The sequence below is a fragment of the Ursus arctos genome, unplaced genomic scaffold (assembly GCF_023065955.2).
Source record: "Ursus arctos isolate Adak ecotype North America unplaced genomic scaffold, UrsArc2.0 scaffold_32, whole genome shotgun sequence".
In the NCBI taxonomy this organism is placed as follows: domain Eukaryota; kingdom Metazoa; phylum Chordata; class Mammalia; order Carnivora; family Ursidae; genus Ursus; species Ursus arctos.
In genome coordinates this window covers 13,814,947-13,830,788 of record NW_026623008.1, presented here as the reverse complement: position 1 = coordinate 13,830,788, position 15,842 = coordinate 13,814,947, and the positions used below count along the sequence as shown (strand labels likewise).

At 46.8% G+C, this 15,842-nt stretch overlaps 1 protein-coding gene across 2 annotated transcripts in view; it reads right to left on the bottom strand.

The window, feature by feature from the left end:
- Window positions 1–2,814, bottom strand: part of MICOS10 (mitochondrial contact site and cristae organizing system subunit 10) — a 29,745-nt gene extending 26,931 nt beyond the window's left edge. Inside the window, exon 1 of one of the 2 annotated variants that reach the window (XM_026517187.3) lies at window positions 2,633–2,814. In XM_026517187.3, the coding sequence (XP_026372972.1) occupies window positions 2,633–2,696 (64 nt within the window). In that variant the 5' untranslated portion in view covers window positions 2,697–2,814. The remainder of the gene's footprint in view (window positions 1–2,632) is intronic. The other variant, XM_057305253.1, reaches the window with a different exon arrangement.
- Window positions 2,815–15,842: the final 13,028 nt, after the last annotated feature.

Sequence of the window (15,842 nt, the reverse complement as noted above, 5' to 3'; positions counted from 1 at the left end):
TGCCAGAACAATCATACCAAAATTCCATTTATATCACATCAGTTCCCTGTTGAGGGAAATGAAATGCCTTCTGCTTCTCTATTTGCCCACGGACTGGCCCAGAATTCAATAAATATTTGTTGCTTAAAACCATCCCATGATTCCCCACCAGTTTAGACCTAATGAGCCTGAGAAGCAGAAATAGGTCTTTAGGACAGCCACGTTGAATATGCACCATGCATGAGTAAAAGCCAAAGGCAACTCAAGAGCCATTAAGATAACGCGGAATTTCTCTAAGACATTTCACAATTCTGACTCCACCCAAACCAGCCTTCTTCAGAGAGTAGGGGTACTGGATTTAGAATGTCTGGGTTCTAACCCATGCTCCTCCATGTCTAGCTTCTTAACCTCTCCATGCCTCAATCTCCTGTTCTACAAAAGTTCAAATGGGCCTCATTCCAGTCTTCCCACCCTCCCTGACTATCCAAGTCCAAGTCATTCTCCAAAGGTCAGATGAAGGCCCATTTTCCTTGCAAACTCCCACTGGATGACCTTAGCCCATCACCACACTGACTGCATTTATAACAACTCTACAACGGAAGCAGCCGGAATCACTCATTTCAACTTTTATCTGTAATCATGTATTCATTGTGCCTCATTTCATTATTTCCCGTATACCCCCCCCACACCAATGTCCACTCACGAACGACAGCCACGCTACTCACTCCCTCAGGTGATCCTCAGTGGCACAATATTAATATCAACAATTATCATGACCACCATTTGCTAACCACGTAACTACCAGTCACAGTGCTCAGGTTCCTATGTGTTTTACTATCCTTCAATCTTCCTAACCCTTTTAGGTAAATCTGTCTTTTCGTCCCCATTTCAGAGTAATGGAAGACAGCCTACCCAAAGCTACAAAGCTAGTGAGGATGGGGGTGAAGAGCCAGAGTGGTGACTTCAAACTCAGCCCTCTGCCTCCCACTCTTAACTACTGCCACCATGTTGCTTAGTACTTACTGTGGTCATTTAATATGGACATGTTAAATCTTCTCTCCTAAATGTGAGCTGTTTACAATAACAAAACCTGTATTTCTTCGCTCACTTACAGAATAACCCATTCTTAAGAAGTAAGTCATACCCAAGCCTTTACTTTAACTGGTAATCCTAACAACTCTGTGAGATAATAATTACTACTGTCAATTTACAAATGAGGAAACAGAGGGATGGAGGGGTTCAACAACTTGCCCCAAATCACACAGCTGGTAAGTAAATTCAAGAGTGAAGCTACGGCTGTGATCAAGTAAGTATTCCTCTTATTAACTCCTTCTCAACAATTTTTATTAAGCACAAGAAAACGGAGAAAGGGCCTGGGGATACAGCAGTGAATACACCAAAAAGCATCCCCGCTCTCACGGTGTTTCCAATCTTCATTCTTTTCCAACACCATCATTCAATGGGCACAATTCTAAATACCCCTGAATACTCACGTTTTCCATACTAAACTATTAAATTTGGATAAGAATTAGTATCAAAGAAAAAGCATGGGGGTGGAAGCCAGAAAACCTGAGTTAAATTTCCAACTGTGCCATTTCTGAGCAACTTTTGTCACTTATTCGATCCTGCACAAATCCGTTCACCTGACTCTCAATTTCACGACCTGAATGAGAATGTATTGAGCTGCACACCTAACACAGTGTCTGGCACTTAGTATACGCTCCAGAAATGAGCTTCCATCTCTCCGCTCCCCTCCATGCAGTGACTTCATAATTTGTGTCGTCACTGAGCACGTGTTAAAAGGCTCCGCGGAGTTATACTAAGGAACAAAAAGTGTCCGGTCTCTTACTTCCCTGGTTAATTCTCATTTCGGATCACTGTGTCTCCAATTTCAGGCCGCAGACTACGCTGAGGCCAATAAATCGAGTTACGACTCGGGAATGACAGCAACGCTCGCTGGGGCCTGGCAGGGCCTATAAAACGCTCCCCATGACCTTCTTTAGAAGGCACTTGTTTCAGCCGGCAAGCACTGTGACCCCTGACCGGGCTCAACGCCCCGTGCGGGAAATGTGGCACCGGGGAGGAGAATGTCCAGCCTCTGGCACGAGGTTGTGCCCTGCAGACCGCTTTCTTTCTTTCTTTTTTTTTTTTTTTAAGATTTTATTTATTTATTCAACAGAGATAGAGACAGCCAGCGAGAGAGGGAACACAAGCAGGGGGAGTGGGAGAGGAAGAAGCAGGCTCCCAGCGGAGGAGCCCGACGTGGGGCTCGATCCCATAACGCCGGGATCACGCCCTGAGCCAAAGGCAGAGGCTTAACCGCTGTGCCACCCAGGCGCCCCTGCAGACCGCTTTCTACTCGAGGTGCTCTGCACCTCTCCTGCCACCTGCCAGCCCGACCGCCCCCCGCCCCCAGAGCGGCGACTCCTTCCCCCCCACCTCGCGCGGGGGCCCAGGGTCCGCCGGCCCGTCCCCCACCGCCGCCCGAGTGACCTCCCGCCCGGCTCGGGCAGCTCGCCCTGGCCCGAGGGGCTGGATCAGGCCGGTCGGCCTGACCTCCCCCGGGGCTTCCCTTCCGCCCGCCTGGTCAGCGGGGCCTGGAGCCGGCCGCCCGCCTTCGGGCGGGGAATGCCAGGGGCGAGAGGCCCCTTACCTATCTTCACGACCGCATCCGCCATGCACCGGTCCCACTTCCTGCCGAGCTCTGAATCCGACATGTTCCCCACCCGCAGCTCCCGCTTTCCTTAAGGTCGGGCCCCGCGCTCCGACTCCAGGCAAATCTCGCGAGAGCCGGCCGCGGGTTCCATGCCCGGAAGGCCGGCGCCGGCCTGCCAGATATCGCGGGATGATCTGAATGCTTCCGCCCTTTCCGGGTGGTTTTTTTTTTTTTTTTAGTTGGTCGTCAGGGTGACGGGTTGCCTGGAGGCCCGAGGTGACCCTGACCTTGGAGCCGCGCCTACCTGAGGGCTGCAAGGCTGATGACTTCCCGGGCGGCATCCAGAGCTCTGTCGGGAAGGCCCTTCCTCCGCACCAGCTCCTGACGTTGGCCCTGGAAATTCCCAGGGCAAGTGAGGGCAGAGCGCTTGATTTATTCATTCATGTACTCACTTCACTGTTTCTACTCCCTCATTCACTCGTTGATTGCAGTGGGACTCCCGCCTGCACCACTACCACGGAAACTGCTCTGGCGAAGGTCACCTAGGCCAGATCAAAGGGATGCTTTCGGACCTCTGCACAGCGCTGGACACAGCTGCCCCCTCCTTCCTGGTCCGCCTTGCCTCTGCCTTCTCTTTATTCATCGGACTCCCAGGACACAATGTTTCCTAGTTCTGCTCCCGACTCCAGTCTTGAAGTGCCCTTCCAGGGTTGCTTTTTCTCTGCCAAATGCTTAAAGAGTGTGGGTTCCAAGGAGTCCACCAATCCTCTTTTTCCTCTACATAATCTCTCTGCGTAATTGCAACCAGTTACAAATTCTATCTCCAGATCAAACGTCTACCTCACGCCTCCTATTCATAGTTCAGCCTCCTTGCTGGTGGCGTTGGTTTTAGCCTTCCTTCCCCGTTTGCATTCCCTATCCTACCAACAAATACAAATTTGACCATATCAATCCTAATTAGGAGCTGTCAATGACATTCCATATATATCCAGGACTCGAGGAGTTCATTCTAGGAAGCCCACACTAATAGATCTTAGAGCCCCCCTTCATCCACTAATAGAGGGTAGAGCCCCCTCTATCTCCTTACTGTCCAAGTAGCCTGCCTACACCATAGAATTCTCTCCATTCTATTGAAACATCTCTTTATAGATGTTTGTATCTGCCAGTAAAGCTAGAAGCTCATTATGGGCCTGAGCTGCCCCTTCTTCATCGGCACGCTCCCTGTTGAGAGCACAACGCCTTGGACGGTATGATCTTCTACCAAGTGCTTGTTGAACTGAATTGAATTCATTCACCCGTTAATTTATTCATTTATTCTTGGCAACTTTAACAGAACTGCTGTACCGATCCTTGCCATGACAGAGCCCCTTCCTTCAGGAGGGCTTCCTTCCATGACCACCCCTTCTTCTAGCTCTATCCTGAGCTACATATCAGATTGTATTGTAATTCTCTGTGTATCTCTTAGATGTGACTGGGAGCTCTTTGAGAATGAGGCCTGTGCCATTTTTGTATCCCCAATGACTAGCAGAGAGCCTGGTATATGTCGGATTCTCAATAAATGCTTTTCGCATGGATGTAAGAATGAATTAGTGTACAAATGGATGACTGATTGAATGAATTAGAGAAAAAAATCTCTCAGAGCACCTGGCTGGCTTAGTCAGTAAACCTGGGACTCTTGATCTCAGGGTCATGAGTTCAAGCCCCATGTTGGGTGTGGAGCCTACTTAAAACAAAACAAAAAACCATTCTGGGGGTATTGTATAGTGTAGCATTTGTGTTGAAAAGAAAAAAAAAATTAACTTCACTAAATACCTATGATGTGTCACAAATAGCACCAGTCATCTCATATAATTCCATTTATCCTCATAGCAGGTTGAAATTAGTATCTTCACTTTCACAAATTTGGAAACGGAGTCTCAGAGAAGTCGTATGGGAAGATGCAGAAGTCTCCACGTCGTGTAGATTTAGAAACTGACAGAGGCATTTTGATTGGTTTCCAGAGAGTTGTAAACTTTTGTAGAAGGCAGAGAGCAACTTACAAAAGCAACCAGAGGCAGATGGGAATAGCATGAATTCTGGAGCCAAGCTGTCTGGGTTCAGATCCCAGCTTTGCCATTTCCTAGCCTTGTATCTATTTTTCTCTCTTTCCATGGTTCCTTTCCCAACACGGTGTTTTATTCACTGCTGTATCCCCACTGCTAGAACATTATTTGACACATAATGTTGGCTTGATAAATACGTGTTGGTTGAATGAATAAAAGAAATGAAAACTCTGGAGTTTTTTATAGCTCTCAGAGAACAAAGACCAATACAAATGTGGAACACATACATTAAAGAAAAACAGCAATACATTCATTGTAAACTTAGTTAATGCTTGAAAAGATTAAAAATAGATGTCCCAATGCTGGAGAAGGGAGTTACAAACATGGAATGGGGGAAGCCTTGCAAGAACCCATTGCTGTTGGATTGGAATTGAATGTATTGGTATGAGCTCATGGTATTTAATATAATAGAGATAAATATGAATATATGTGCATGTATTTCCTGATTCTGTCTGAGGAGAGGGTCTAAAACAACGACACCAGGCACCTGGGGGGCTCAGCTGGTTAACTGTCCGACTCTAGATCTCAGCCCAGGTCTTGATTTCAGGGTTGTGAGTTCAAGCCCCATGTTGGGCTCCACACTGGACGTGAAACCTATTAATCAATCAATCAATCAATCAACCAATCAACAACGACACATCAGTAGCAATAAGCAAGCCTAGCTTTTGGCTTCTAAATACCAGGACTCCTGAGAAAAATGACCGAGGCTCCAGGGCTGGATCAGGCAAATAGGAGATGACCCTGGAACGTCTTCTTGTGTCACAGAGTAAGGAAGTCCTCAGAGGTTAACAATGTCATGTCAAAATGTTTTTGTGACTCCAAACTGCCTAAAGTAGCACTTGGTTCCTAACTGGAACTCTTTCTGTAAGTCACTGTCATTACGGCTGGGACTTCCCACTGCATGGAACAGGTTTTACAAACATGAAGTTTGCACTTCAAATGGGTAAAGACAGAATCTTGTAATAAAGCAATTTCACAGCAAGGGAGCTAGCATCTTTTTACACTAAATAGAAGAAAAATGAAAAAGTGAAAGCTGTCACTTAAGTAGTCAGATGTCACCCTCAACCGGTTACTCAGCTAAACATAAGCTCTTTATTTAGTTTGCTAGGTTCTAAATCCAGCTTCATTAACAACGCAGATTAGAATATTTTATAGCACAGCACCTGCATAAATAAGGTCTTTCAGATTCCAGGAAGTTTTTTTTTTTTCAATTTCCCTTCAATTAAAAATGAATTCCTTTCTTAAAAGGAGATACACTTTTTTGTTGTTGTTGTTTGTTTGTTTCATATCTCTTTTCCCCTAGAGGGTCTTAGATGGTTTTACCCCTTTAGCAGTGTGTCCAGAGTCAAACAGCTACTAAGTAGCCTCTTTGTCTGGTTCTAAAGCCCAGGTGCTCCTCCTCCATATTTCACGTGTGTGTGTGTGTGTGTGTGTGTGTGTGTGTGTGTGTGAAATGTAACAAGCGTACAGAAAAGTGCTAAAAGTCTAAATACAACGTAACAAATAAATTGTTGTAAAATGAAAATTACTAGCGTCTCAGAAGCCCACGCCTGGGTGAGTCCTTTGCCCAATCACATCCTTTCCTTCCCTGCAAGTATAAACACTATCCCGACTTTCACGTTACTCATTCCTTGCTTTTCTGTAAGCATTGTTACCTGATCACACATCCTTAAATAGTATGGTTTAATTTTGCCTGGTTTTGAACTTCATATAAATGGAATTGTCTCTATTTATGGTATTTGGCTTCTTTTGTTCATTATTATGCTTTAAGATTCACCTGTGTTGTGTGTATAATTCATTCTGGTTTCATTGCTATACAGTACTCTATTATATTTTACCCATAACTTGTTTACTTATTCTACTGTCCATGGATATTTGAGTTGTTTTCGTTTGGGGATTATTATCAACAGGGCTTCTCATTCTTGTGCATGTATCCTGATGCACGCTAGCATACATTTTATAGCATATGTAACCAAGGAGGGCAATAGGACATGCTCCTCTTCAGCTTTACTAGATACTAACGACTTTATCCTAAGGTGATGGTACCAGTTTACATCCTCACCAGCAATGCATGACCATTCCCGTTACTCCACATCCTCCCCAGCAGCTGATTGTCAATTACACTCTAAAATTGTTGCCAATCTGATCCGTGTGTCATGGCGTCTCATTAAGATAATCCTAGCTTCTTCAAGTGATTATACTGCTCAATCGTATGTTCCAAATCCATAATACAGCAGGAGTGGGGGATTCAAATGGAATGAAGGGCACCCTGAAAGAGAAGATGACAAAGACACTTTGCAAAGTTAATGCTTTGCAAAGAAGTAGGTATCCTGGCTTGAATAGTGCCCCCTACCCTACTGACGTCCTTCCCGGAACCTCAGAATGTGACCTGATTTAGAAAGAGGTTCACGGCTGATGGTATAGGTTAAGATTAGATCATACTGGATAAGGGGAGCCCTAAATCCAAGATGACTGGTGTCCTTATAAGAGGAGAAGAAATATGGAGGCAGGCAGATACAGGGGAAGATGGCTGGGGGACGATGAAGGCAGAGACTGGAGTTACGTGGCGACAAGCCAAGGGATGCCAAGGACTCCTGCGATCGCCAGAAACTAGGAGAGACACATGGAACACATTCTCCCTCTGAGCCTCTCCAAGAAGAAACCAACCTGCAGACACCTTGATTTCAGACTTCTAGCCTCCAGCGCTGAGAATAACATTCTGTTGCTTTAAGCCACGCAGGCTGCCGTACTTGGCTACAGCAACCCTGGGAAACCAAGCTAACAGGGAACGCGCCAGACCGGAAATCGTGAGCTGGCTCTCAGTCTACGCTGCCACGGATTGGTGGGTGATTGTGTACATACATGTAGCCGCTCTCATCAAATGCGCCCCCCATCAGCTCTTTCCAGACTCTCCTGTTTGCTTCTTCCCCTTGTGCTGTGGACATAATGTTGGCAATGGCTCCCACTGTTACTAGCTCCAATGTATTAAACTCTCCATGCCCCTCTTTGAGTGTACCCCGTGTTTCTTGCTGGGACCCTGGCCGTTACACCCACGACAGACCTTGCTCTGCCCCCATTCTCTATCCGGCCCCCCGCCTCTTTGTTTCCTTCCTAGGGCATATCCAAAATTGCAATCACGTTCTCTGTTTATGTACTCCTCTCTCTCCTTCCCACCCCTCCCCTGCCCTGCTTCTCCCACCAGACCTCAAGTTCCATGGAAGCAGGGACTTCATGTGTCTCATTGTCATTATACCCCTAGTGCTTCACACCGTGTCTGATAATATTGAGGGCATTGAACTAACATTTCTTGAAAGAATGAATGAGGAGCAGGAATGGCTTTTGCTTTTCTTCATTTTTGCAACTCTAGCACTAGCCACGCCAGGTACTAAGTGGTGCTCAATTGATGCTCTATGTTCTCACGTGGCCCTGCCTAGGAGGCCGGAGGGCCCCAGGGTGGGACACAGCTCGAGTAACAACCAGAGCAGACTTAAGTGTAGTTTTGTGGTCACCATGTGTTTGAATTGACCTCGAAGAGAGTTTGAGTCTAAGGGGATGCTTGGAAAGATGCACTGTAAGGTGCATTTACCTGCATTTGAAGGTACACTGAAGGGGCGTGGAAATGGATTTCTGAGAGTGGGTGAGTTTGAGACAAATATCATCTCTGAATTGCTTTGGATTTAAATATATGAGCTTGAGAGTAAGAGCTGGAGCACGTGTAATCATTATAGCCTGAGTGTTGCTATTTCAAAGGCCAACCAAAGCCATGTACCATGTACTTGTCTACAGGACAGTTCCCCTGGCCAACTGACTGTCGCGTCAGCTTTGATTTTTGCCTGGATTGTATGGATTCAGCCATAAAGAGGTTACCGGCTATCACTTGCCTATTCTGTTTGGTTAACAAAAAATTTGGTCAATGCAATTCTTTTGGTAGGGAAAATATTTCTGAATATGGGATCCAAAGAAGGGAAAAGGCATTCTTGACAGAAAATAGGTTGAGGGGGGCGCACAGCATAGGGAATGCAGTCAATGCTATTGTAATAACGTTGTGTGGTGACAGATGGCGGCTACCCTTACCGGGAGCATAGACGGCATGAGGTCTAGACTTGTCAAATCACTACTTTGTACACCCGAAACTAATGTAACATCGTGCGTCAACTATACTTCAATTTAAAAGAAATCTAAATAAATAAATACATAAATAGGAAAAAGTAAAGTTATACCTTTATCTGGAAGGTTGATGGATGGGTTTCAGAGGATCTTTCCACAAATCCTTGAAGCTCTATGCAAATCTTTATGGATTAGTACATATCTTTTCCCTTTGAGTCTATAGCTTGCCTCACATTCTCAAAAAGACCCATGATCCAAAGAAGGTTAGCCATTGACAAGGATCCAAATACAGGCCTTGGGGAGGACTGCAGTCCCTCCAGCAGAGGGCAGTGGCGCCTACAGTTGCTGACCTCCTTGACCTTACAACGCTGGGGTCAAGAGATCCTAGTGATGGGGTGAGGTAGTCCTGACCCCAGAGCACCAGAAGAGAACACCAAGCTTCCCCTGTTCTTCCTGTTGGGTTGGTTTTGAAATCCCATTTCCAACCCCCAGTTGCCACATCATGGGATGTGTAAGATCTCGAAGAGTGGCTCTAGGGAAGACTACCTTCTCCTATCAACTTCCTGAAAGGGCCTGGAAAATTCTTCCCAGGAACATACAGTTTCCTCAGCTTTGTTGCTCCTTTCTCAATGCTGGTTTCTCTTGCTTCCTTCGTGGATATGTTTGACCACCAGAGCAAACTCTGACTCAGAGTTCCCGTTGGAAGACATTTTTTCAATGGAAACTTAAGTGAACTGACTTTGATTCCCAGTTGGGGGCCTTTGTCTATAGAATAAACAACTCTCTCCTTTATTAGCATTCAAAGCCTTTTGAAAAGATTCCGCTCCCTCTTCAACTTTTTCTTTTCATGGGACTTTCTCCCACACAGAAGGTCTTGTTGTTGGCCAGACTATCCCTGCAATTGCTTTGGGCTTTCCCACAAGCTCCTGAAGGGATCATTTCTTCCCTCCTGTTTTGCTGTCTTTCTCATCCTTCAGCCCCATCCTCCATGGAGCCGTCTCCAGCTGAGAAGCAGTGGAACACAAGGTGAAGGGCTCTGAAGGAACGAGGAAGCAAGCCTCACAGATATTGGGAAGAGAGTCTTGTAGGCACAGAGAAGAGCAAGTACAAAGGCCCTGGGGCAGGAGTCTGCTTGACCCTATAAAGACACCGTGTGGCTGGAACAGAGTGTGCAAACAGTAGATAAAATCAGAGGGGTGGTAGAAGCAGAAGGTATAGAAGCTTGCAGGCTATAGCAAAGCCTGGTTTTACTCTGGATGAGACGGAAAGACATTAGAGGCCTGAGAGGAGAAGCGACCATCTCACTTGTGTTTGAAAAGCATTGCTCTGACTGTTGTGCTGAGAAGAGAATGTGGGGGCAAGGGCAGAAGCCGAGGGCAGACAGAAAGACCCTTGCAATCATCTAAGAATTATGGGAAAGGAGGCAGTGAGAAGAGGTTGGCTTCCTGATATATTTTGAAGGTAGAGCTGATAGGATTCACTGATGGATGGGAAGTAGGTTTGAGGAAAAAAGAAAGATGACTTAAGTTCTACGATTTGGGGTGTGAGCAAAGGGAAAGGTAGGAGTTGAAGCTGAAACAGAAGAAAACAGGAGACGGATGCCTGGGTGGCTTGGTCGGTTAAGCATCTGCCTTCAGCTCAGGTCATGATCCCAGGTTCCTGGGATCAAGTCCCACATTGGGTTCCTTGCTCAGCGGGGAGTTTGCTTCTCCCTCTACGTCTCTACCCCTCCCCCCTGCTCACGCTCTCACGCACGTGCTCTCTCTCCCCCCAGCAAATTAATAAATAAAATCTTTTAAAAGAAGAAGAGGAAGAAGAAAATGGGAGAAAAGAGTTTATGTGGGGGAACAGATCTGGCTAGCTTAAGTTCGGGGCTGCCAGGGAGACCCAGTCTATGTGCTGCCCCGTATTTCCCCAACCCCCATCCTCCCCACCTGCTCTTGACTGTGAACTCAAAGAAGGGCCCGGCCACCACGGCGAATGGCCTTCTGCTAAGACCAGCTGCCTCTGTCTCTCCCAGCATGAGCTCCCTTCTGCCCGCTGCACCAGGACCCGCACAAGCTCCCGGCACACGGCCCACAGGTCCAGACACTGAGGCCCTGGCTCCTCCAAACACGTCTGAGCCCAGATTAAGTTCTAAACCAGAGCTGAGAGTGCTGGCATCCTAAGGAGTCCAAAAGGGCTAGGGACCGCAGCCCTGCCGTGCAGGGCTCAACTTTGATCATTGAGAGACAAGAGATAAGAAGGAGACAACAGACGAATTCTATTTCCTTCTGCAGGCCAGAAATAAACCTCCTGCTTCCTGAGAGGCAGTGTTAAGGTGCTGTGGTCCCTCCCAACACACACACACACACACACACACACACACACACACACACACCTGGCCTCTCTCTGGAGATGTTCCCATGTGACCCAGCCGCTCGCTGGGTTCTCTCGTGATGTATGGCTAGCTAGATAATGCACCCCCTGGTGTTTGCTTTCCCTCCTTCCCTGGCTTGTTTCCCTCCCCCCACCTCTGCCCTGCGATTGCACTCCTTTAATAGAGCATGCCCAAGTGTGAGCTTGGCCTCAGGCTCTGATGTCTAAGGCACCCAGGCTAAGTCAACATTCAAGAGGACACGCAGAGTAAGCAGGGGAGAGGTCAGTGCTGGAGATAAAAATGAGTGTTCAATGCATAGATGTGCTTCTCTGAGATCACCTAAGGAATGAGTGTGGACAGAGGAACAAGGAAGAGCCAGCACCGAGCCTACGGCACTCTTGGCTGGGGAGTGGAGGGTGAACCAGCACTCGAGAATCAGAAGGAACGACCGTGGGTGGGAGGAAACCCAACACGAATGGTTTCCTGGAAGCCAAACGACGAAACGCTGTTTCAAGAAAGAGATTATGACCGACGTGGTCGAAAGGAGATGAAGACCCGGCTGTTGGATTTCTCGCCAAGGTGGTTCTTCCGGTTACATCGACAAGGACAATCTCCTGGGAGGGGTCGGAGCCCAAGAGTGAAGACAGTGGGTCTGAGAAAGACCAGGAGGTGCAGGGTTGGAGATGTCAAGTGCATACAGTTTTTTCAAGGAGTATTTCTCTAAAGAGGAACAAAGAGAAGGGGCAGTTGCTTGAGAAGTGGTAGAGTCCATAGCAGGTTTTTAGGATTGGAGAAATTCCTCGTGTGTAGGCGGATGGGAATGATTCTGGGAAGAGGGTTAAACTGGTGGATGAAAGGGAGAGACTGCAGCCTGCAAGGTCCCCTGCAGAACCCGGAGGTTTTAGATTCCACGGGGCTACAAGGAGGAGGTTGACTTCTGACGAAAGAGGGAGAATGCGAGACATCTGGAATTTCCTCTCCATGGATGCCTGGGTCTCTAGGGCCCAACTTTTAAAGTTGAACATTTACTTTTTGATGTGGTTAGAATCCCTGAGCCCGCAATATGTTCCCGAGAGAATTTAATTCAGTGGGAATCTGGTGTGCATCTGTGACTAATTAATGCTGATCAAAAACAATTAACTATTAAATGTCAGCACCGTTACCTGGTTCCTTATTAATAATTGCAAAGGGCTGCGTGTAATTATCAAGTCCTGACCGCCATAGGAACCAAGTTCACGTTAAAATAATGAAAGATGAACATCGAGCTAATGAAAGAGCTGATTTGGTGAGTTTTTAAAAATATTTGGAGCAATGAAATGCTAAATATCAGGTAAGGGCATTGCTTAGAGTTCTCTTCCTTAGCATATGGGTTTGGAAGGGCCCTCTCTCTAAGAGAAGTAATGGCAGCTTCACTTAGTAACAGAGGCAACATTTCTAATGGTTCCCCTTACAATAAAATATGCCTTCATCTGCGTATAACTATTATGTGATATTTATAAAATGAGGTAATTCATTCAACAAGTGTTGAATGAGGATTTGTTGAATGATGAGTCCTATGCTAAGCCTTGAGGATAAAGAAATGCATAAGACACACCTGTCACACAGCCTACTCTGGTGTCTCCGTGGGGAGGCTCCAATGTCTACATGGGGAGCTCCGCCCTTCATCATTCCACATTCCTGGTCCCTGTGCGATGGGGGGCTGCTGTTTTCTCCTGATTTAATAAACGATACTTTTGTTTTCATATCCTGCGCTGTTTGTTTTGGGGTGCTTTTTAATGATGGGGGCAGAAATGCCCTGATTCTACCATCTTGAAACTGGCAGGACACCATGACCCCTGGTGGTCCTGCTGAGGGGTGGGGCGCCTCTAGCAGATCTGGCAGATGGGCTGCTCTGACCCGTGGGAGCAGTGTGGGAGATCGAAGCACAAAGACCAAGCAATGGCTTGGATCAGTGTGGTGGCTGAGAGCCAGGAGCGTGAGTCAAGCCCAGAGGACCATCTAGCACAGAGGTGGGTGGAGGAGAGGAGCCATAGTCTAAAGCCAAAACAAAGAGAGTTGAGGACTAAGAAACTTATGAACTCATGAACGAGGAGTCACAGGGTGGAAAAACAAGGAGGTGGTCTGGAAGGATTCCAGAGACAAACTGGGGATGATCGCGGTGACTTTACATCTCATCCCTGCACCAGCCGGAGCATGCTGCCCACGTCGCTGGAAAGGATCGTGGTGGATGGATAGTTTGACCTGATCTCCTCCGCTGCCCATCTGAAAAGTTAACAGTGAGCTCACTTCCTGAGAGTCTGAGTTCTGAGCTGTCGTAAACTGTAAAGTGCTCGTTGGGTGCTCTTGGGATGGTACCTGATCCGTCGAATTCTGAATCTGTAAAGAGGGGACAGTTGTAGTTCCTCAACCAGGTTTACAGATACCTGGGGAAGGTCGTGTGGATTACAGACATTCGCAGTCCGACTTTCCCCTTTGGCTCTGCAGGGTGCTCACATAGAGGCCATTTATCCTGAGAGCTCAGATATTTCTGTCTTCATGGGAAGCTGAATGCAGGAGAGGGATGCAAGGAGAAAGAAGGAAAGGGAACTCAGAATTTTCTTTAGCATCCTTCAGGTGAAAAGCATTCTCCGTGTGTTGTTTTGGTCTGTGGTAGCCATCTGCCCCGAGCCTTCTTACACACTTTGATAGGTAAGAAAAGCAAGCCCTTGTAAGTGGAGGGCTTGGAATATTCAACGCAGGTCTCTCTGACTCCAAAACTACGATCTTTCCACTACCGCACAGTGACTATGGCTCTGGCACCGTCAACTCTTTTCCTCACGCCCTACTCTCTCCGAGAGAGAGCGACGCTGCAAGACTGGAGGAGGGGACCAACCAGGAGAGAACCACTCTCTTCCCAAAGGAGGAAGATAAACTGGGGTGCCTGGGTGGCTCCGTTGGTTAAGTGTCTGCCTTCAGCTCAGGTCATGATCTCAGGGTCCCAGGATCAGGTTCCGCATTGGGCTCCCTGCTCAGCAGGGAGTCTGCTTCTCCCTCTCCTTCTGCCGGCCACTCCCCCTGCTCGTGCTCTCTCTCTCTGCCAAATAAATAAATAAATCTTTAAAAAAAGAAGAAGAAGAAGACAAGCTGACTCATGGCTGAACTTCCCTCTGAAATTTGTGTGACTCTGATCTTTTAAACCATGAATAAAAATATTTGACTCTGACTTTTAATAGGGCGAAACATAAGAGATCCTCTCATCCTTTAAATGAATACATGTTGAACACCTACTTTTTAGAAGATACCGTGCCAGATTGTTGAAGGATCTGGAAACGCATAAAATATAGGTGAATCATATATCATTACTTGCGTGGTGAAGATTGATTTAATCTACACATACTAAAAATGCCCAGTTTTCCATTTGAAATTTGACGGCATTCACAAGAGAGGTCAGGGCTGGACCTGCCAGCCGGGAAGTCACACACCTGGAAGCATTGAAACCTTGAAAATGAAGGGATTTCTCCAAGAAGATAGAATTACACAGGATAAAAATAAAGACAAGTATAGAGCCTTAAATTACACCAATTGTTAGGAGCTGCGAGAGAAAGTCAACCCACAAAGCCCCAGGGATGAAAGAGGAGGAAAGGATGAAGGAGGAAAAGGCAAACAAGAATAATAAGTCTAGAAAGGTCGTGCACACAGAGCTGCAAGCAGTGGAAATGGTCCAAAGCGCCCAGTGCTGGATAGAGGGCAAGATGAATGGAGATTTTTCCTTTTTTTAAAGCCGTGAAGTAAGAGTATTAAGAGGCCAATGATTCTCTGCAGATGTGGAGTCTTAAGACAGTGATGAGAGCAGAAATCGGAGAGCAGAGAGATGAAGACACGTGGAGAAAGCTGGTTCATTACACAGAGGAAAAAGGAAGAAATACTTCCCGTAATACCCGCATTCGAAGTGGGTTCTGGGAGGACTGAAGACCTAAATTTGAAAGGTAAGAATATATTTAATGAAAAACACGTAATGTAGGAGGATCTCTTTGTGATCTCGGGAATGAGGACAAATCGTTAAGGAGAGAAATCTATTAATTTGGTTACAACCTAATTAAGGAATTCTGCTCAGCAAATGACACTAAGAGTTGACAGATAGATGACAGATTGAACAAAGATATTCAGACTCTCAAATATTTAAAATGTGCATGGAATCCTTGCATGCCGGTATGAAAAAGTCTCCGTAGAGGATGCTGCGGGGTTCTCGCAGATCCCAGATTGCAGAACTGAGCCACTCACTCCCCCGGCTCAGCCACAGAGTGATGCCTTGCCCAAGATCAGTCTCCTCCCTAAAGGCACCTTGTATCTGACGACTGGTCCAGGAGGGAGAGTCAATGCCCAGCCCCCTTGCTTCAGGCAGGACAACTCCGAAAATCCATCTCAACTCCAGAGCTCCCCATGGTTCTCTCTGAGGCTTTGGGGCAACTTCGTCGCTGTTCAGCTTCTCGCTCTGCCAGATTCTGCTTCCCTCACTCACTCACCGGTACGGTTCCTGAGAGCATCCCACCCCCGCAAAAACGTCTTCCATACACATTTCAGACTCAGCATCTGTTGCACAGAGAACCCAGTCTATATCAGTTGCTACAGAAAGTGGTTCTAGGAAGCGAACTAAAATGGG